The sequence below is a fragment of the Cavia porcellus genome, unplaced genomic scaffold, assembly GCF_034190915.1.
Source record: "Cavia porcellus strain 051 isolate PalLab524CR breed Dunkin Hartley unplaced genomic scaffold, mCavPor4.1 scaffold_9, whole genome shotgun sequence".
Lineage (NCBI taxonomy): Eukaryota > Metazoa > Chordata > Mammalia > Rodentia > Caviidae > Cavia > Cavia porcellus.
The window spans coordinates 22,929,615-22,952,405 of record NW_026947492.1 but is presented as its reverse complement, the minus strand read 5'-3'; the positions used below and the strand labels follow the sequence as shown (position 1 = coordinate 22,952,405).

At 41.8% G+C, this 22,791-nt stretch overlaps 1 protein-coding gene across 7 annotated transcripts in view; it reads left to right on the top strand.

Moving 5' to 3' along the window:
• Arhgap32 (Rho GTPase activating protein 32) overlaps window positions 1-22,565 on the top strand; it is a 291,311-nt gene extending 268,746 nt beyond the window's left edge. For all 7 annotated transcript variants that reach the window (XM_063256063.1, XM_063256064.1, XM_063256065.1 and 4 more), the window contains 8 exons: window positions 1,088-1,195; window positions 1,441-1,586; window positions 2,270-2,465; window positions 4,151-4,296; window positions 8,452-8,523; window positions 12,591-13,469; window positions 14,142-15,121; window positions 16,576-22,565. In XM_063256063.1, the coding sequence (XP_063112133.1) occupies window positions 1,088-1,195; window positions 1,441-1,586; window positions 2,270-2,465; window positions 4,151-4,296; window positions 8,452-8,523; window positions 12,591-13,469; window positions 14,142-15,121; window positions 16,576-18,831 (4,783 nt within the window). In that variant the 3' untranslated portion in view covers window positions 18,832-22,565. The remainder of the gene's footprint in view (window positions 1-1,087; window positions 1,196-1,440; window positions 1,587-2,269; window positions 2,466-4,150; window positions 4,297-8,451; window positions 8,524-12,590; window positions 13,470-14,141; window positions 15,122-16,575) is intronic.
• The last annotated feature ends 226 nt before the right edge of the window (window positions 22,566-22,791 follow it).

The window sequence follows — 22,791 nt, the reverse complement described above, 5'->3', positions numbered from 1 at the left end:
GGTCATTTTAGTTTGCATTTCTTGTAAAGTGCATTTCTGAAGTTCTTTAATATCCCCCCTCCTAATAATTACATTTCACTGTCTTCTGAATGTTTCTCAGGCTCCCCACCTCCCACATAGCACCAGGCCAGCCCCCTCTTGTGCCTGCATGTCTGTCTTTTCTCTGTGTGAGGAGGATGGACACCACCATTTCCCCATAGAGCCACCACGGTAGATGCCTCGCACGAGCAGGCAGCTTCGGAGACAGGCCAGCCTTGATTTAGGTCCCAGCCAGTCTGCCACTGCTCATCTGTAACCACTGGTGGTCTTGCCTGCCCATGCTGTCAGGGATGGTGATGCTGTGTGTGGCTCACCTGCTGTGGACAGTCAGTGCGGCTCCCCTTGGAAGCACAGTGCTTAGGCCAGCTGCTGTCTTCCTCTTCTCTCAAGCTTCCGTTAGGCTCATGAAACTGCTGTGGCTCACACACCGACCACAGCGTAATACTGACTGCTGTTCTCTTTGTGTCTCTTATTTGTGGCCCTTGGCGGTTGTAGTCCCTGTACAGTTAGGTAGGGACACTGAGGCATGCAGCTGACGTGCTTCATGTGTGATGTGTTGTGCTTGCCACTGGTTTAACTTACAAGATGATGATGTTTTATTTTCAAAAGCGCCACTCAGTTGTTTCACCTCAGTATATGTGGAATTGTTTAAAGAAACCTATTTTGAATGGATAAAATAAAGTTACTGCAATTTCAAATAGGCTCTTTATTCCACAAATACATTGGTGGCTCAACTCCTGTTGAAATTTTCCTTTTCACCTTTGCATAGGTTTGTGAAACACTGGTGTTTCTTTCACAGGAAATGTGTTTAAATCCTTTCTTTTCAGTTGTCTGCTGCAAGCAGAATAGCATAAATTCCAAGTATTTGGTCCACAAACAGGCTTTTGTGAAGGATTCACTTCTTGATATTTAAACTGAGGCATCAGAAGTATGTATGAGTTTGTATGATCTCTTTGCTGTTAGCAACTTGTAAGTCCGTGAGTGGCCTTTGTCATCTACATTGCTAGAGAATGTATTTTTCTGCTGATATATTCTGTTTCATTTCCAGAACACTGGAGTTCCTGATGAGACATTTGTCTCTTCTAGCGGACTATTGCTCCATCACAAATATGCATGCAAAAAACTTAGCAATCGTCTGGGCTCCAAATCTGCTCAGGTAGTTTGCATTTGACTTATGACCTTCGCTAAAACTAAGTATTTTAGTTCTACTGTTAGATCTAGAAGTATTTAATTAGTGTTCCTTAGTCCTCCCCTAACTCTCATCTCCCTAAAACAGGCAAATGGGGTTAAGGAAGTATAAAAGTACGATTTCTCCCTAATTTGCTTGTGATCTATGCTTTTAAAAAAAAATGCCCTTTAAAACTGCTCAGGTAGTGACTAGGAATGTTGTTTACCCCACAGATCGAAACAGATAGAGTCTGCCTGCTTCAGTGGAACGGCAGCCTTCATGGAAGTGAGAATCCAGTCTGTGGTTGTGGAGTTCATCCTCAATCATGTAGATGTGCTCTTCAGTGGCAAAATCAGCGCCGTCATGCAGGAAGGGGCAGGTGCGACTCCGGCAGATTTTTTTGTTGCTAACAATGTGTTTCTGTACTTGTGAAAGAACGGAGGACAACTTTGCATTTCTCATCTCAATTTAATAAAAATATGTTATTGGTAAAAGATAAGCAATTTATATCTTTCAGAACACAGTTTTACAGTTTATTTTGTGTGTACATAGTAGATGCTACATATCAGATTTATTGTGATCTAAGTTCATGACAGATTGAAAAAAAATTTTAAAACATCTTGATATATATGTTAAAGTATATGTGTAAGAGAAGAAGACTTCCCTTGAGAACTAAAAATACCTGAATCATCAGCTTTCCTGGTATGCTTTAGGAAAGGAAAATAGTTATATTATGAATGAATTATACATACTCATATTTAATTGTGTAGGGAATTCCATAGGGGAAAATGATAGGCTTTCACCTTATGGGGTTGAGTTTCTCTCTAAGACATGTTATTTAGAAATTTGTTTAGAAGTAATCTGGTTGAAACAGCTTATTCAGAAAGTAATTACTTTAAGTTATGATGTTGTGTAACTATTTACTACACAGTGTACATACTGTAATTTGTGCCACTTAAAAACCTGAAGAAATTTGAAACACCCACCAGTAGGTGGACAAACAGGTTGATGCACACCTGTATATAGTTGATTATGTTCATTTCCGTCTGTTTCTTTTTGAAGCATCTTTATCTAGGCCCAAGTCTCTGCTGGTAGCCTCTCCATCCACCAAGCTTCTGACTTTGGAGGAAGCCCAGGCAAGAACACAAGCTCAGGTCAATTCTCCAATAGTGACTGAAAATAAATACATTGAAGTAGGAGAAGGACCTGCTGCGCTTCAAGGAAAATTTCATACCATAATTGAGTTCCCACTTGAAAGGTAAAATTCATGAAATTCAGCAAAAAAATAGGATCTTAATAACCTTGTGTTACTAATTGGTTTTAGTTTTCTTTCTCCCCCCATGGCTGAGAGTTGCCCCACCCCCATCCCCAGTCCTCACATGTGCTGGGCAAATACTCTGCATCTGAGCTCTTGCCATCCCTATCTTGGTTTTAAATTTGTGTTTTAATATTTATAGATTAAATTTCTGGGCCAGTACAAGAAGAATTTGTCTTATTTGAATAAGGTTTAAAAAAATAATTTTTGCAAAGCATTATAGTATCACCTAATTTTATAATAGAAACCTATTGTACAGGAAAAAGTGAAACACTTTCACTATGTGAGACTGATTTTCTCTGAAATAGGTTATTTAAAACTTTCTTAGAAGTAACCATTGTTGAAACAACATATTCAGAAAGTAATGCATGGCCAATGACTTACATGGCATTAGTTCTGTCCTTTCTTTCCTGACCTGCAGCCTCATATTACCTGGTAGTTGTTAGTAGGCAGATCCTCCAGCCTGCCCCACACCTACTAAGTCAGAATCTCTGTAATAGGCCCAGCAGCCAGTCTTCCATCAAGCTTTCCGGGGGTGCAGAAACTATAGTGTGACCTTTTAAGGTCCACTCTGACATCTCTGTTTCCCTAAACAAATGACAAGAACATCATTTCTATGTCTTTTTTACTAGTTTATAGTTAGAAGACTAATGTATGTAAAAGTTATTTTTTTATGTCTGTGCTGCTTTTTTGGGTATTCACATGAATGTAAGAATCTTCTCTGAATTGGATTTTACTAATAAACCTTAAAATGTCTGTTTCCCTTGGGGCTGGGTATTTAGCTCAGCGGCATAAGTGCCTGCCTTGCAAGCAGGCAGTTGTGAGTTCGATCCCTAGTACTGATAAAGACCAAAAAAAAAAAATGTCTTTCCCGTATTTGAGTACAATCCTCTAACTTCCTTTCACCTCCCATAGTGAAGACAAGCAAATAGTTAGAACATATTCTGAGCATCCTGGGTTTATATTGTATCCATAATTTATTCACAGTCTTTTTCATGGAATAGTGATTTTTAAAAGTAGATATAAGGATGTATTTAGACTTGCATTTCAAACCTGATTCCATCACTTACTAGTTTTATAACTTCAAGGAAATCTTTTGAACTTCTTATTCCTTCAGCCATAAAATGAGAATAATAGTACCTGCCACATGTGGTTATTTCTGATTTAAAAGAGGCACTACATATAAGGTAAGGTACTTAGCACAGGCTTGACACTTAATATATGTTAGTTATTATTAATCCTTCTTTTTTTGTCCTTATTCTCTTTACTCACACCTAAAATCAGTTTAACTCTGTTTTATTTTTGGAGGCTTGATTAATAATAAGTTCCTATTCCCAGTTATGTCTTACTCCCAACTTATTTTACAGATTATGAGATGGGATCTAAATACAGTGCATAAAATGATGGTGGTGAAACTAGTTATCAGTGTTAAAACCTGCACGTGCATTTCCATTTCATGCTCTAGCCATACTGTGTATAGTGTGCTGTATGGAAGGTGGTGGAGGTTTGTTCACTGTTTCACCTGGGCCTCACCGGCTGTTTGGTTCTACTATTAATTCTTTTTTTTTTTTTTTTCTACAAGAAAAGACTCGTGGCTGTCTTAATGCTGTCTGTTTTTTCTCTCATAGAAAGAGACCTCAAAATAAGATGAAAAAGTCCCCCGTGGGCAGCTGGCGTTCCTTTTTCAACTTGGGGAAGTCGTCATCTGTCTCTAAGCGGAAGTTGCAGCGCAACGAGAGTGAGCCTTCTGAGATGAAGGCCATGGCTCTGAAAGGTGAGTGCTGTGTAGCCCTGTCTTGCTATCACAGAGCAGTCTGAGTGACAGGTCCCCATGCATGACACTGTCACTGCTGTGGTGGCCTCCTGTCGCCCTGGGCATGGACCCTATATATTGTCATCATAGACCTCTCTGCAATATGTGCACAGCTACACGGTGCAGGTGAATTGTCTTCATGACTAATTCCATATTCCCACTTGAAAAATATATAAATTTTTCATAAATACGTCAAAAAACTCAATTTCTTAAGGAAACTGTAAAGATTACAGCTAGAAATCTAAAACACAATTGTAACATACCTGTACATGGTTTATAGTCAGTATTAAGCTTCTCTTTTGCTGGACACAGGACCCAACACCCACAATTTAAAATAAAAGAGCTTTCATTTGGCTCATGGTTTGGTGGGATTTAATCCATTGTCTACTGGCTCTACGTAAAATGGTGTAGCCCAAGAGCATGGTGGAACAAAGCTGCTTAGTTCACTGGAGCAAAGAATAGGAACAGTGCCAGAAAGGAAGGGACAGAGGATTCGAGGCAGACCTCAAGCCACATTTCTACAGCCATCCTTTGCCCCACCAATCCCTGAGGCAATCTCAAAGCTAATTCAAGTTCACACACACTCTAAACAATGCATCCCACCCCTTGTCAATTTGTAACTCAAATGTCTCTTTAAACCATAGTCTCCAAATAAAGACAGTAGCTATAATTCCATAATTTTACCTTACATAGTACATCTGGAAATGATATAGTTCTTCTCCAAAATCTCAGTGGTTCCAGCATTTTTCAGAAGCCCAAGTCCAAAGCTGCTTTGAGTTCCAAGTCTTATCTATGTACCTTTGTAAAAATCAGAAACAACTTACATAATCCTAAGGTATGGGGGTAATCATACCCATTCTGAAAAGGAGGAACATGAGTTTAGAAAAGAATCAACAAAACAAAACCGAATCCAGCAGGGCGAACATGAAGTGTTACAGCTCCACACATAGCATCCAGGCCCTGTGATGGTAAAGTGAGAGACTGGAGGGCTGGAGTGGGACCGATACTTGGAGTCCTGTCCTCTCTTGCTATCTGTACTCATGGCCTGCAGCTTTCCTCAGCAGATTTTCCTGGTGTCTCCCACTTTCTGGACTCTACTACACTTTTGGCTTCATTTCCACAGCTTCAAGTACTACACATTCAGGGGCTTCCTTTTTCTTGTTTTTGGGGTTTTTGGTACCCGGAATCTTTCAGGAATTTACCAGGGTGCCCTTCTGACCCCACAGCTCTTGCATTGTGTGACAGCAGCAGGGGTTGCTGTGAGCTATTGCCTGACGCCTATGGACTGTGCCTGCTGTAGTTCTGAGTGCTTTGGTGGCTGAGCACAGGGAAATGAATTCTGGGGAACCGGTACCAACACCAGTGCCCTAGCAGGGCTGTCTCAAGTAGAGGTGCCCGCACTGTCCTCTCCAGGTTAATACTTGGTACCCTGGAGTCTTGAGTGGCTGTAGTCTTGCAGATTCATCACATGCCCTCAATTATATTTGTTCTTATACCACAGCAGCAGTATATTGATTTTAAGACTTAATTGGTTTTATAATTTTGGGATGATGATTGTGTTTATATTTTTGTGGGGAAGATCATTGTGATCATGTTTGTCACCTGATGTGGAGATGCAGCATTTATGAGTGGAAGCAATATTTTTCCAAATGTTTGTTAGTAAACCGAATAATTTGCAAACAGAGGCGTTTATAAATGGAACTGTTGCTGTATTTGGTTTCTTGTTAAAGACACTAATGTCTTTAGCAGCCACACCCCATTTGACCCTGGTTTTTCAAGGGAGTCCTAGGCCAATATTTTAAGTTTTTCAAATTTTTCTGCTCTGCTTTTGGCTTCCACATTTCACTATAAGTCTGGCTAAAAGCAGCCATTAGTACATATGTGACAACCTGAATTTCAGGCTATGTTGTAATTTTCCCCACCAGATTAGTCTACCACTCTTAATCCTAGTCTTCTGCAAAGTGTCAGGTTATGAGCAAAATGTACATACAAAAATTGTTGGCCAGAGTGTTACACACAGTGCCTGTAGTCCAGATGCCAGTGGAGTCCTGGTTCCTGTCTGAAATCTACTTTTACTGTCTACATTTCTATCAGCATTCTGTTCTTCAGGGGTCCAAGTAGAATCGTGCATCAAGCCCTGCTTACTACAGTCTAAGGTTTCTGTAACACTTGTCTCCAAATCTGCACGTGATCCCGCCCCCTCAGCTTGAACAATCAGTGGTGTATGCTTGACTTGTACCACAAGATAGCATTGTCCCGGGTAGCCCCAATGGGACAGTTACGCATATACTGCTGGTATTGCAGAAATGCCTGGAAGTGAGCCATAAATTATGGACACATTATTGTAAACCTGTTAGGTACAATGAGGTCAGATATAGTCATAATGGCCTCCTCACTCTAGGCACCAAGTTTCCGTGTTTGTTTTCCTGTTGCTGAACACAGTACCCAACACCCACAGTTTAAGGGTGGAAAGCTTTAATTCAGCTCATGGTTTGGGGGGAATTTAGTCCATGGTTGCCTGACTCTATGGCAGAAATGGTATTGTAGAAGAGTTGCAGCACAGAGCAGTTAGTTTCTGACAGATGAGAAACAGAACAGGAGAATGGTGCCAAAGAGAAAGGAGCAAAGGAACAGACACAGACTTCTAAGGCCTCTACGAGTTTCTCCAGCAAATTCAGAATTGCACTCTACCAATTCCTAGGACAAATCTAAGGCCAGCCCAAGAGGACTCTTTGATAAGAATATCTGATGTCACCACGTAGATCTATCACTACTGAAAAAACTTACAAAAACAGTGTAAACCTATGTTTTGATAGTAACGACTTCTGACTCTAGAATGGAAAGTAGTACTTCTTATGTAATATTAGTGTGATGTTTCATTCATTTATTTATTCAGTAATCATAAGTTAGATATTTTGACAGCAGACCCTGCAGAGAAAAAAAGGTAGTGCATATGTTTGCAGAATCTGAATGGGAAGTCTTATCTATAACAAAACAAATTTCAGTGCAGAATGATAGTTCTGTATAAAGTCAGCTCTCATGTGGAAGAGGCTAGTAGGAGAGAGAACCTTTGACTTAGGTGTGGAAGAATGAGCAGTGATTGACCTAATCACCATGAGACTAAGAATGGTATTTCAGGAGGTGAGGACAGGATAAGAAGAGAAGCAAGTTGGGGGCGGAGTCCTGTAGAAAAGCAATATTTAAATGAAGAGTCATCAGAGAGGACAGTGACAAGAGATAGCTAGAATGCTCGGCAAAGAAGGGGAGAGATGGGCACTGTCCCCAGCAGGGGAGGCCTGCGGTGGAAATGTGACCACTGTATGGTGCTGTCAGCTAGCGACAGAGAAAGACGTTGAGTGGGAGATGCCACAGGTCTGATGACCGCGCGGGTGTACAAAGGCTGAGTAATGGATGACAGCAAGTCAAGTGGCTTAAAACAACAAGAGCGAATTCTCTCCCAACTCTGGAGGCTCACATTAATTCTGGCAGCTGTGAGCAGGCCATGCCCTGGGGAATGAGCCTTCCATGCCTCTTCTGGCAACCGGCAACTTCTCTTGAGGCAGCATCACCCAGCCTCTGCTTGCATGTCATGGGTCCTTCTCCTCTGTGTCTGTCTTTTCTTCATCTTTCATGGACACCAATCATTGATGATGGACCCACTGTAAGTGCATTGTGGTATTATCTCAGGGTACACGTCGGGGGCCAGGGACCGTGGCACACATTGTAAGCACAACACTTAGGAGGCTAAGGCAGGAGGCTTATTATGAGTTCAAAGCAAGCCTGTGCTACATAGTGAATCCCAAGGCCAGCCTGAACCACATAGACTGTGTCAAACACCAAAAAGGATATATATTGGAGTTTAGAAAATAAACGAGAGAAGATTTAGTTCATCTCTCTGTTCAAGTTCATGATCCTTTAGAAAAGAGATTTTTCAAATGGTTTCCCATTTGAGAACAGTACAACACTTTATATAATAGGAACGTGGATTGAAAATGTCCAAACATGCAGCCAGTCACTCCTAGGAGTTTAAGCATGTGTAAGGAAAAACACTGATCCCTTTAGCTCCATAGTGTATAACAGTAACCAACTTTACTCTGTTTGTTTTCCGTCCTGCAGGTGGCAGGGCAGAAGGAACCCTCCGCTCAGCTAAAAGTGAGGAGTCTCTTACTTCTCTCCATGCAGTTGATGGTAAGACTAAAAGCATAAATTGCTTCATTCCATGATACCTGGCAGAAGGACTATGAACACAGTAATTAAGTACTTTATGTATGATATGCTTGATAGACTAATCACTGTCATTTCTAAGAATACTATTATGTATTTAATATTGTTCAGATTAAAATTCAGTGATGTTTTAATGTGGTATTTTGGCTATTTGTTTACATAAAAATGACTATAAACTTTAAAATCAGTCACTTATATTTTATTTGTACTGAGTAAAAACTGATACTACTACTACCAACTTCATTAGCTATCACAATGAGAAGATGTTTGTTACAGAGTGTAAAAGTAAAAGTAAGCAGTTTTCATGACTGTCTTTTGTCTTGCAAAATGGTTTAACCCAACCATTTCATAGATCAGGCAGATTACAAGTGGTCTTCATTATCCAAAGATAATTAGCACCTGGAATAGGCACCTTAAAGTGAATCTGCTTGAAATGGGGGCCTGTGTTTCATGGTAGATAGTGAAAAAGGTTTGGTTGCAACATGGAAAACAAAACAAAAATGTGAAGATTGTTATTTGTTCTGGTTAGTACTAGTTGAGTTGCAGTTGAAGCTTCAGTAGTTTTTAGAATAAAGAATTGCTTCAGTGTTGATTTGGAAGAAAGTTCAGATTTTTTGGACAAAACCCTGTAAGAACAACCATCATTTGGTGTTCAGTTCGGGCAGCAAATTATAAAGAAGGCTTTTTTTTGCATAAGTGATGAAGAACTACACTGATTGTTTTTCCCCAGAGGCTGTGTAAAATCAATCAGTGGTCAGATAATGCTCTGCTGAAGTGTCTTGGGGCCATCATTGTGGTCAGTTTTCTTATCTCCATTTATTATTCATTCTTCTGACTACAGATTTTCTGTGACCAGGGGCTTTGCTTGTGATTCAGAGCAATTTTCTCTGAATTGCTGACATCTTAGTAGTTTTCCAAGATTTTCAGTTAAACTGCAGTTAAGATGATCTAACAAAGCAGGGTAGTGGGCAAGGACATTTTCACTATGGCAGTTACATAAATATTAATACATATTACTTCTTATAAAGTAGAGCATTTCTTTTCCTAATTTATTTCACTATTTGGGCATAAAATTATGTAATAATATCTGCCACTCCAAAGGATTGTGTTTAGGAGACTGAAAATCTATGCTTATTAAAGAAATAAGTGATCAAGAATGATCTAAAGAGATAACAAAGATCAGTACATACTTGTTAGGGGAAAACTTCAAGAGGAAGAGATAACAATCATAAATATGTATGCGCCAAATATGGGAACACACAACTACGTAAGATAAATACTAATAGATACGAAAAATTGAACGAGCAATAACACAGTTGTAACAGGGGTCCTTAATACCCCATTGTTACAAAAAGAGCAGCTAGTCAAAAAAATCAGCAAAGAAGTAACAGAACTGAATGAAACCTATGAACAAATGAACTTCGTAGATGTTTACAGAGTGTTGCACCCAGCACATCAGAATACACATTCTTCTCAGCTGCGCATGAGACAGTCTCTTAAATAGACCACATACTAGCCCACAGAACATGCTTAAGTAAATGCAAAGGAATTAAAATTATCCCATACATATTATCTGACCATTGTGCAATGACATTGGAAATTAATAACAAAAGAAACTGCAAAAGCTCCTTAAACCAATGGAAATTAAATAACATTCTCCTGAACAACCAGTGGGTCACAGATTAAATTAAAGAAGAAATTAAAACAATGTCTACAAGTAAATGAAAATCAATGAAAACCAATGAAAGCAGTCCTAAGAGGGAAATGTACAGTGGTGAATTTATAGTGGTGAATTCTCACATCAGGAAAACAGAACAAGCACAAATAACCTACTGGTGTACCTCAAGCTTCTAGAAAAAGAAGAGCAAGTCAAACCTAAAACCCATACAAGGGAGGAAATTATAAAGACCAGAGCAGAAACTAACACAATTGAGACTAAGGAAACAATACAAAGAATCAATGAATTAAAGAGTTGGTTCTTTGCAAAAATAAAGTTGATAAACCCTTAAATCACTACAAGTCCTGTGGGAATTCTGATTATTAATGTCTACTTCAAAAATCTTTACTCTCATAGACTGGATAACACAGAAGAAATGGAAAGATTCCTAGATACGTGTGAATCAAGAAGATATAAAAATCCTGAATAACCCAATAGCAGTTAATCACATTGAAAATATAATTAAAAACTTACCAATGAAGAAAATCCCAGGCCTTGGTAGATTCGTAACTGAATTCTACAAGAAATTTAGAGAACATTTAATGCCACTACTCCTCACACTCTTTAATGAAATTGAAAGGGAAACAATCATCCCTCATTCCTCAAGGCCAAGTGTTACCCTAATACCAAACCAGAGAAAGACTGCAGCCCAACCCTCAATCAGATGCAAGCAAACAGAATGCAGCAAATTGTTACTGGTCATTCAAGAAATGCAAATTAAAACAACACGAAGATTCACTCTAGATCTCACTTCAGAAAGAATGGCTTTCATCAAGAAATCAACCATTAACAAATGCTGGCGGGGCTGTGAAGAAAAACAACCCTTCTCCACTGTGGGTGGGAGTGGAGACTGGTACAGCCACTGTGTAAATCAGTGTGGAGATTCCATGAAAAGTAGGATTGGAGGTCCCATTCTACCCATCTATTCCTCTTCTGGGTATCATCCCACAACAATTAAAATCATACCATAGCGATACATATGTACCCAGGTTTATAGCAGCACAGTTTGTAATGGCTTACTCTTAGAAACAACCCAACTACCCATCAACTGAGGACTGAACAAAAGAAATAATGATATTTTTATACAGTGGAGTACTACTCACCCATAAATAATGATAAACTTGAGATTTTTTTTATAGGTAAATGGATGGGACTTGAGACCATACTCATTATCAACTTGCATGTGTAAACATCATGTTGTTTCTAGTATAAGAAGCTGGAAGATTAAATAGGATCCAAAATGTATGATAGATACTGTGAAATGGGAAGAAACTGTTCCATTGGAAAGAGAAACTGTGATGAGGGGAAGGAGAAAAGAAGAAAGAGAAAAAGGAAAAAATATGCATATAAACATACAAGATAGGTAGAGATAGTCATGCTACTAATTTCTATTAGTTCCTTGAAAGGTTTGTGCTTATATTGTTTGATCTGTTTCATGCCTGCAGCATAATCTGAGCAACTGCTTTGAAAATAACAATACACATTGTTAGTCTTCTATCATCTTGTTTTGAAATTTTGTATCATCGTTTTTTTCTTTAAAATTAAAAAAAATGGAATTCTTTACTACATATATGCAAATGTTTTTAATTGAGAAGTTCTTTTTTTTTTTTTTTTTAGAAATGTAGATACTGTAAGGATATTTACCTGCAGTAGACAATCTGTATTGTTATTGAATACTCAAGGCACTAAAGTGATTAGTTCTACCTGCCTCACAGGTCATATGTGAGCCAGTGATCAGTGATACAACACCAAGAAATAAAATAACCTGAAAAGGAAAAAAAAAAAAATGCAAGATAGTTATACTACTAGTTTCTGCTAGTTCTTTAAAAAGAAAGATGTGTACTGATATCATTTGGAGAATTTTTTAAGCACATATCTTATATGCTGATTACTTTAAAGACAACAATATTCAATGTATTAACTGTTATTCTCCTGCTATTTTGTTACGAAATTTTGTGTCACTTTTTTCCATAAAATAATTTTTGAAAAAACTTAACCAAAATCACACCAAGAGTAAGTGTTGGACCAGTAACAGAGTCTCAAATTCCTGAGTTTTTTTTTCCTTTTTATTCAGATCGTGAAGTGCTGCATTCTCTCTCTGTATCAGCTGTGCTTATCACATAGCAGTTGACTCATAGGTTCTGTTATTGTAAAGGGTTCATGTGCACTCAGAGGCAGTTGACAGAAAATAGAATGAGCCATTCCGTTTTTGTACCCTAATTAGAAAGTTACTGCCATACTAAGCAGGTGACTTAGCATAATATTGTATATCTGGTGACATTCACACAGTGATACTGCTGTCTGTTTTCACTAGGTGATTCCAAGCTCTTCCGGCCCAGAAGACCCCGATCTAGCAGTGATGCCCTGTCTGCCTCTTTTAATGGAGAAATGCTGGGGAACCGCTGTAATTCCTATGATAATTTGCCCCATGACAATGAGAGCGAGGAGGAAGTAGGGCTTCTGCACATCCCAGCTCTCATGTCTCCTCCTTCCGCCGAGGACGTTGACTTGAGCCCACCAGACATTGGAGTGGCCAGCCTGGATTTCGATCCAATGTCCTTTCAATGTAGTCCTCCGAAGGCCGAGTCAGAATGTCTGGAGGGTGGTGCTTCATTTTTAGATTCATTAGGATACCCAAAGGATAAACTGTGTGCCAATCAGAAGGACTCAGAAGCAGGTGGTAGCCAGTCTCAGACTCCAGGAAGCACTGCAAGCTCTGAACCGGTTTCTCCAGTTCAGGAGAAACTGAGTCCATTCTTTACCCTGGACTTGAGTCCACCTGAAGAGAAGTCATCTAAGCCATCCTCATTTACTGAAAAGGTCGTCTATGCTCTCTCTCCAAAGATTGGACGGAAGTTAACTAAATCACCTTCCATGAACATATCTGAGCCAATTTCAGTGACGCTTCCACCTCGGGTATCAGAAGTCATTGGTATCATCTCAAATACTGCACTCCAGAATGCATCATCTCCAACCTGGGACAAAAGCACGGAAGACAATGATGTCACAAATAGATCCCCCAACCAGATAGTAAAGATGAAAGCAAGTGAGAGAGAGGCTCAAGAAGGACATGAACCTGAAGTGCAGCCCCTGGACCAGGTGGCTGCTGAAGAAGTAGAGTTGCCAGGGCAAGAGGAGCAGTGTGTCCCGAGCAGTCAGAGTAAGGCTGTAGCTTCTGGACAGACGCAGACAGGTACTATTTGTTTTCCTCCCTTCTTCCTTTAGGTTAAGAGGGATCTTCAATCCTGTGTGCCATCCGTGCCTTCTAACAGAAAAATTTGCAGCACAGCTAGTCTTTAATCAAGAGAATGCTTTTCTGAGGAGTGCAGATGGCCCAAAGCCCTAAATTAAATCAGTCAAACAAAACTCCCCAAGGGCCTGTGGTCCTGCTTTGGACCTCTACACAGTGTCCCTTGCCTCTTTGGATAGTCAGGATTAGTGTATAATTTTTACACAGCTTCAGAGCTCTTGACTCTGTTTTCTAATAAATGCCACTATGCTAGCCTTACGAGTTAGCAAGCCTGCCCACCACATCCCGTGTGGAAACTGTGCTTAGCGAGAGTCTGGAGCATTCACAGCTTATGTTCTGAGTGGTCTTTTTTTGAGGCAGGTGAGCAGCTCGTTCCCTTCCCAGTTCTGTAGCAATCCAAGAGGAGCTTGCAGCCTTTAAACACTGTTTTAGTTTCCTCCTGAGCCAGGTGTGTTTTCAACAGCATTTGCATGTGGGATAGAAGATCATCGATTGCCATTTTGAACTATGACAAGAATCTATTTTTCAATGATCATATGGGGAGTGTTTGACATTCCGTATAGGATAATGTAAGCTGCCTTTTCATTCTCATTTCTTTTCCCGATTTCCCACTAGGAGCAGTTACCCATGACCCCTCTCAGGATCCCGTTCCTGTCAGTTCAGTCTCTCTTATCCCACCACCTCCGCCTCCGAAAAATGTCGCCCGAATGTTGGCACTAGCATTAGCTGAGTCTGCACAGCAAGCCTCAGCCCAGACCTTGAAGAGACCAGGGGCTTCCCAGGCTGGGTATACACATTATGGCGACACAGTGGCTACCGCTGAAGACAAACTGCCCAGTCCCTACTCTAGTGTTGCTCTAGATAAGGCCTATTTCCAGACGGATCGAGCTGCAGAGCAGTTCCACCTCCAGAACAACACACCTGGGAACAGTGACCAGCCTCTCCTAGAGACAGCAGCTATTGGGGAACCTCCCCCTTCCCACACAACAGACTCTGGGGAGCAGCTTCACCAACTAGACTTATTAGGCAATCAGTCACATCGAAACTGTTTATCTGGGGACCCAGAAAAGGTCAGAATAGCTTCAGCTCCCTTGCCTGACTCAGAGAAGTCCGATGATCTTGGAAGTTTCCCTGAAGACCAGGCTGGGAAGCCCAGTATGCTGAGTGTTTCCTTTGCGGAGCAGGACCAGTCTGCGCTCCACTTCTGCAGTGAGGATCCACTTCCCTCCTACCTTGGTATAAGTGTAGATAAGTCCCATCACCCTTCAGAACTTGCAGGCGAATCTCCTTTGCCTTCGAATTTACCCAGGGACAAAATCTACCTGCCTTCTGGGTCCCCCGAAGAGAATACCAGCACAGCTACCCTGGCTTACATGACAGTGACTCCAACAGCAGCCGAAATGAGCCCCAAGGACACAAGCTGGGCAGTGGCTGAACAGCCCGCTGCTGCTGACTTTGCCACTGCCACCGTCCAGCGCTCCCACAGAACTCCTCGTCCCCTGCCCGCACCTCCTACCCAGAGGCCAGCAGAGCAGCCACCAGTCATGGGGCAAGTACAGGCAGCAACCAGTATAGGAGTAAATAACTCCCACAAGGTAAGAAAGGGAGGAACTTGGCAAGGTGAAGTATGATTTGGTCAAAGGTATGTCATTTTTCAGCAGGATGTGTTCCCATTTGTGAATCAGATGAGCAGCATTCGTTAAAGCTGGTGGCAAGTTTCCATCAGATAGTTCCCATTTGACTTTGGAGTCTAGCTGGCTGCTAGTTTTTCTCTGAGGAGAGGGAGAGGTTAATTGACAGTGTTAGCTTAACCTCACATGCCGTCTTTTCTTCCATAGCATCTGGGTCAGTGATGGTGAACCTATGGCACCCACATTACTTGTTTTTTTGAGGCAAAGATATTAATGTATGAGTTGTTTTCCTACATTAAAATCTTAGTATTCAGGTTAATTGCAGTGTTAGCACTTTCTAATAAATAAGTGGGATTTGGATTAAAGGTTGAGCACTCTGTCTCTTAAAAAGTTTGCCATCACTGATGTAGGTCTTTTCTTCAGAGTAATATAATGTAAAGAGATCACGATTGCACGAGACCACCTGGGATGAAGGGTGTTTCTTCCCTTCCCTTCCTTCCTCTTCCCCTTCCCATTCCCCTCTCGTTTCTTTTCTTTCTCACCTCCATCACTGAGTCACTGTAATTTGGGGCAAGTTGTTTTACCACCCTCTGACAGTTATTCACATCTGCACAATGAAAATACCTCATCCTGAAGATGTTTGTAAGACTCTGCCTTTCAGGCTTTTTAGAAATGCGAGACATACATCATGTTTTGTGTTGATCTTTCAGCTTTAAGCAGCAGATTGTTCCATCACCAAGTACTTGTTTTGATGAGAGAATTTTGTACCCAAACCTAAGGGTTATTTTTTTTCCCTATTTTCTGATTTTTAAAAAAATGTCACAGGTTTTTTTTGTGTGGTCATCTTAAACTAAGAGGATTTGAATTTGTAGTTCTTGGAGGATGGTATTTCTAGCAATTACTTCTCAGGGCTGGAATCTTTGCAGACTTGCTGGGAGAGTCGTATTTGTCTTACGAATCCACAGAGGGAATGGAGTTAAAAAGACAATAAACTCTGACCTGAGTGTTACCTGTTGCTCCTCCTTGTGTTTGGGAGTTTTAAACTGCTCACTGTATACAACTGTGAATCACATTCAAGATCTTTCCAGACGACAGAGTCAGCTCTTTTCACTGAATAAAATGTTCTTGGTATGAAGGGTAAGCTAGACTAATAGGCTAGGTATTTGTTTTTAAGCTTTAAGTGTTATTTGGCTAAACTTTTATTTGAGCCTGCACACATATTATGAATTGGAAACCCTGGACAGTTCTCCAGAGAGGTGATGTGCCAAATAGCAGCATAGGCCTGCCTTTCCTGGCAGAGGCCACAGAGATTTCAAATTGCTGCCCAGGTAACCTCAGCTGCCAGTCACAAATGTGATAGCTTTGATTCCTTGGGGGAGCGTGAAAAAGGACTCACAATGCTGTCATTTTTTCAATAGGTTCAAGGAGCTGCTCCGGCTCCAGAGAGGCCACCTGAGCCTCAAGCCCTAGATGACCCCGTGCCTATCCTTGTCAGCGACGGCAGTGCAGCTGTCCAGTGTCCCATGGCTGCTGCCACTGCTCTCCAGCCAGGCCTACCTGAGAAGGTTCGAGAAGGCACCAGGGCCCCTCTGCTCCACCTGCGGGCTGAGTCCTTCCCTGGGCACTCTTGTGGCTTCGCGGCACCGATACCCCCTGCTAGGACAGTGGAGAGTAAGATGGCTGCTGCCATGCACTCCAGCAGCACAGATGCCACCAGCAGCTCCAATTACCACTCCTTTGTCACTGCTTCTTCAGCCTTGGTGGACAATGTGTTGCCTCTACCACTTCCTATCCCTCAACCCAAGCATGCCTCTCAGAAAATAGCTTATTCCTCTTTTGCCAGGCCTGAGGTTGCCACGGAGCCCTTTGGCCCAGAAAACTGTTTGCATTTCAGTATGACTCCAAACTGCCAGTTCCGTCCCCAGAGTGTACCTCCTCATCATAATAAATTGGAGCAACAGCAAGTGTATGGTGCCCGATCAGAGCCGCCAGCCTCCATGGGTCCTCGCTATAACACTTATGTGGCTCCTGGAAGAAATGCGTCCGGACACCACTCAAAGCCATGCGGCCGAGTTGAGTATGTTTCTTCTCTGAGCTCCTCTGTCAGGAGTGCTTGTTACCCCGAGGATATTCCACCATACCCTACCATCCGGAGGGTGCAGTCCCTTCATGCGCCCCCAACGTCCATGATCCGCTCTGTCCCCATTTCTCGGACAGAAGTTCCCCCTGATGATGAAGCAGCCTACTGCCCAAGACCCCTATACCAGTATAAGCCATATCAGTCCTCCCAGGCCCGCTCAGATTACCATGTAACTCAGCTTCAGCCTTACTTTGAGAATGGACGGGTCCATTACCGCTACAGCCCCTATTCCAGTTCCTCCAGCTCCTATTACAGTCCTGATGGGGCTCTGTGTGATATGGATGCTTATAGCACAGTGCAGTTGAGGCCCCTTCACCGCCTGCCCAGTCGTGATTTTGCCCTCTACAATCCAAGGCTACAAGGCAAGCACTTGTACAGTTACCCTGGTTTGCCTCCACGTCCCCGTGCTGGCGGCACTGGCTTTTTTTCTGGTAATGACCATAATATAGTCAGCACGCCTTCATCTGCTGATCTAAAGCACACCTACGCCTCGTGGGACCTAGAGGACATGGAGAAGTACCGCATGCAGTCCATCCGAAGAGAGAGCCGGGCACGGCAGAAGGCAAAGGGCCCTGTCATGTCTCAGTATGACAACATGACCCCAGCCGTGCAGGATGACTTGGGGGGGATCTATGTCATCCATCTGCGCAGCAAATCTGATCCTGGGAAAACTGGACTTCTCTCAGTGGCAGAAGGAAAAGAGGGCCGACACCCAGCCAAGGCTGTCAGTCCCGAGGGAGATGACCGCTTCTGTAGGAAGCACCCAGAGCAGGAATTCGATAGAGTCCTTCACCATGGGGGCTATGGCAACACACAGGGGGAGAAGCCATCCCTGCCTCAGAAGCAGAGCAGCCTTAGGAACAGGAAGCTCCATGACATGGGGTGTAGTCTCCCAGAGCACAGGGTGCATCAGGAAGCAAGCCATAGGCAATTGTGTGAATCAAAAAACGGGCCACCTTATGCCCAAGCCACTGGCCAGTTAGATTATGGGCCCAAAGGGATTCCAGACACTTGTGAGCCAGGCAGTTACCATAACTCTGGAGGAAAATATGCCCCCTCAGGGCAGGAGTCTTTAAGACTAAACCACAGAGAGGTCAGGCTGGCCAAAGAGCTGGAGCGCCCTCGAGCCAGACAGCCACCTGCCCCTGACAAACACTCCAGAAACTGCTACAAGGAGGAGGAGCACCTCACCCAGTCAGCGGTCCCACCCCCTAAGCCAGAGAGGAGCCATAGCCTAAAGCTGCACCACACCCAGAATCTGGAGAGGGACCCCAGCGTGCTGTACCAGTACCAAACGCACGGCAAGCGCCAGAGCAGTGTGACTGTTGTGTCCCAGTATGATAACCTGGAGGACTACCACTCCCTGCCCCAGCACCAGCGAGGCGGCTTCGGAGGGGCAGGCGTGGGGACCTACGTGCCCTCTGGCTTTGCCCACCCACAGAGCAGGACCTACGCCACAGCACTGGGTCAGGGGGCCTTCCTGCCCGCAGAGCTGTCCTTACAGCACCCTGACACACAGATCCATGCAGAATGAGCCCCGGGAGCAATAGAGTTGAAGCAGCCTCTGCTGGACAGTGGACTGTTCTATTTTTTTCAGTAACCAAAAAGATTAAAAAAAAAAAAAAAAGGTACAAAATTTCTGACCACATTTAAAAACAAATGTATTAAAAGTAAAGTCACCATCTTTCCTCCCTCCCCTGCTTCATCACCATCCTTCCATCTACAGACTGTCATTTTTGTCTTTAGAAGAGGTCTGAATGATTGTAAAGCACTGTATTGAAAATCTAGTAAAGAAATCCATCACAGATCGCACTTGCCATAGAGGGCTAATCTGTAAGAGCTTCAGGACTGCCTTTAACTGAATTTGAATTTTACTTCATCTCTGCTTAGCCATGCTACCTAATTCAGAGCAGTTGAGGTCACCTTCCTGGTGGTCTCCTCCCCTACACTCCACATTTGTGTCCCATTGGCTGCAGAGCTTGCCCTGTTGGAGCTCCCACTCTTTCTCACCTCATTGTCTCTGGCCAAGAAAGGGCTTGCAGATAAGTTAGGGCAGAGAAAAACTCCCTGATCCTTCTGATAAGTCACTCAGATAATTAGCCACGTTATAATTAAAAAGTAAAGGAACTAAGACTTTTAAGCATTTCATAAATAAATAGAGTTATAAAATAATCAGATCATTTAGACTCAGACTGAACCGCACACTTTCTATCATTATTTCTACAGTTGGTCCACACAGGTGAACAAGCTCATATCACTACAGAGTATTTTTTTAAAGTTAGAATTTAAGGAAACTTACTAGGTAAGAAAAAGTGAAAGTCTGTTATCAGCAAACTTAGTTAACTTCGGAAAACTGTATAAAGGCTGTTAATGTGCTGCCGGTCTGCAGATTTTTTCCCCTGAATAATATTTGATAAATTATACTTCACTATTTTCCTAAATTAACAACTTTTACTTATTAAGGCCAGCCTGAGAAGACTGGATAATCACACAATTTCCCATGTACATTTACATGCAAACTTGTGTTTCTAAGCCAGAATATACGTTCCTTCAAATCCTTAAGGTAGTTGTGATCCCTTTGCTGAGAAACTGCAAGTCCCTGCGATAGATAATAACTGTACACACAGTCCTGTCTCGCTGATAGGGGCTCTGGGCAGCTCCTATCTAATCCTAAGGAGTCATGCAGTGTTTGCTTCCTCTGGGCCTTTGTTACCACAATCTTCTGTAGTTGTCATGGACACCAGCATTTCGGAATGGCTCTTTATAACTCTAGACATGTTAAACATGTGTAGTACCCAGGACTTTCTTTTGAAAGTTACATTCCTAAAAGAGCAGGAACAGGACACCTCTAACCCAGCTGCATTCTGTTTCGAAGCTCCTCCCACCACAGAAACACCAGACTACAAAGGCAGTCCTGTGTTTACAAAGTAAGATTGTCGTTTCATTCCATAACACGTAATAATACTTGAGTTTTATACATTTACATATTTTAAATGCTCAGTTGTAGAAGCAAGTTCATTCCATTTACTGGATGGTTGCTGCTCTGGCTTTTTAGAACTTGGTATTTTATTTAGAAAAGAAAGAAATCTTTTAAGAGGCTAAAATGCTGCTATTACTGCTGTGAATTTGTATAAAAGATTAAAATCCATACCGTCATTTTTTTTCATTAAAAATAGTGATTGCTTTTTAAGGATTTATACTTAGAAAAAGTTTTAAGAACAAATTTATATATGGAAATACTCTATAAGGTTTTCTTTTGTTCCCGAGAATTGGTCAGAGGAATGCAACAAAGACCAGAGTAGAAATCTTAAAACACCGATTCTGTGGAAGTTTAGGTCTCAACATTAAAAGTGCAAGCATCCAACTGATGCAGTCAAAATGTTAGGAACTCGATAGGATATTTCCCCTGGCACCACACACACTGGATGCTATGGACAGGAGTTGAGCTCTGGTGAGCATGCAGCACTTTTAAAAAAAACAGTAATCATCTTTTTTATCAAGTAGGTAGCCCATTGCCCCCTGGGGACCATCCCAGCCCTGGAATTCGCACCAGCAGCAGTGGAGGTTAGGTGGAGGGGCTGGCGTGATGTGGCTTCAGTAACCAAGGGCCTAGGACAAAGCAGCAGATGTCCTTGCCAGTTTTAATATTTGTGGATTTGATGTCACACACATTGTTTACTCCTGAAAGTAAAGTCTGTTTTATAAATGCTAACCTTCATTCCTTAGAACAGTTTCTTTATTAATGTCCCATGGGCTTGGAAATAATCAGGTAACTGTACTGAGTATAAAAATGATTCAAATTACTGGTGTAAGTGTGAAACATAGACTTTAGCTAACGTCTAGAGTTAACATATGTAGCAACAGCCTTAACTTTGGATTCAGCTGTTTAAGAGACCTTGTCCACATCTCCCCATTCTGGCATCCTGGAGGTAGGAGTTGGATGGCAGATCACTGTGAGCCAGGTTACCTCAGTGTTGCCCACCCAGCGTGTGGCTTCCCAAATGCAGAACTGAATGTCGTAACTTTGAGATGTTGGCATGGAGTATTGTGATCAAGGAAATGGAGCTGCCTTATGCATTAACCCGTGGTTCAATTCTACTGATACTTTCATAGCCTTATCTCCAGGTTCCATCTTTTTAGCAAAATCCTAATTCCATAGTTCATTTGATGGAAATAAATATTCCCTGGATTTCTGACTAAGAGCTTTGCTAAAAGCCCCAGGGGTGCCATTTTCTTATTAATAAATTTAATCTGAGCCTTATTTCTTAGTGCATTCAATTTACTTTTAAATAGACATTCACATGTTTTAAATGCTCAGTTTGAACAGAGTCCCTGGGGTGGTCCCAAGGGTCAGACCTGCACATTTCTTACAATGGAAAAGCGGTTTTTTGTTTTTGTTTTTGTTTTTTTAATTTAGGGTCAGGTTGAAAAATTCTAGGACTCATTCTGTAAAGAGGAGGGACTGTGAATGTGAGTGGGGACAGAAGAGTGGGTTGTCATACTTGAAGCAGAAATAATTGCAGATGATGTAAATTTGGGACTTGCCCCTTTGGTTCAAGAAGGACCCTACAAAGTCCATTTCTCTGTTTCAGCCCTATTGATCACCCACTCAGAATGTTGGCAGAGTATGTATCACCTGAGCAGAGGGTACAAGGAAACAATGAAAGCTGAAGTGTGTCAGAAAGTTACTTTCGAACGTTAGAGGCATGTGATCGTCAGTACTGTGTGTTACAGAAATGTCAGGAATGATGTATTTTAATGTGTGCAAGATATGTCGGTGTGCGCAGAGGGACTTTTTTCCTTATCTGATTAGTACTGTTAATGTTCAAAGAATAAAAATGGTTGTTTTACAGTTTAGATTCTGAGATAGCAAAATCTGATTTTTCAACCATGACCTGCATGAGAGAAGCATCCTAGAAAGTCCTAGATCATACTTTTGAGTTCTCTTAATTTATATAGTGTTTTTTAATGTTTTAATATTTTTGTGAACTGGTGTAAATTGTTAATGCATATAAGCTTGTGTATTTTTGTAAATAGTTTTGTGATTTATTTCTTGCCCCATATTGTAAATATTTAGAGTCTCATTTCTTCCAAACTTATTTGAAGCTGAGTTGTGGGTTTGGGGTTTTGTTTCCTTGTTTGTTTGATTGGGAGGTGGGTGGGGAGAAGGGATTTTGTACTTGGAGATGGAGGTATCTTGTGGTTTAATGCAAATGTTCCACTAAACGCAACTCAAATATCAACAGAATTATTTCAGGTTAAAACGTATTTTGTGTATGTGTTTCCTTTTTGACCTACAGTGAATTCTAGTGAAAGGGGGCCATTGATTTGGGATAATCAAGACGGAAGGCAAGTGCTTGTATGATAGCCTGATGTTTAAGGAAGGGGGTTAAACATCTCGCATCTTCTCTCTGCCATCATGTACTGCCTGGCCAGATTCCCTGCAGCTCAAACACGTCTCCTCAGAGCCACTGAGGCTCCCTGGTCTGTTCTG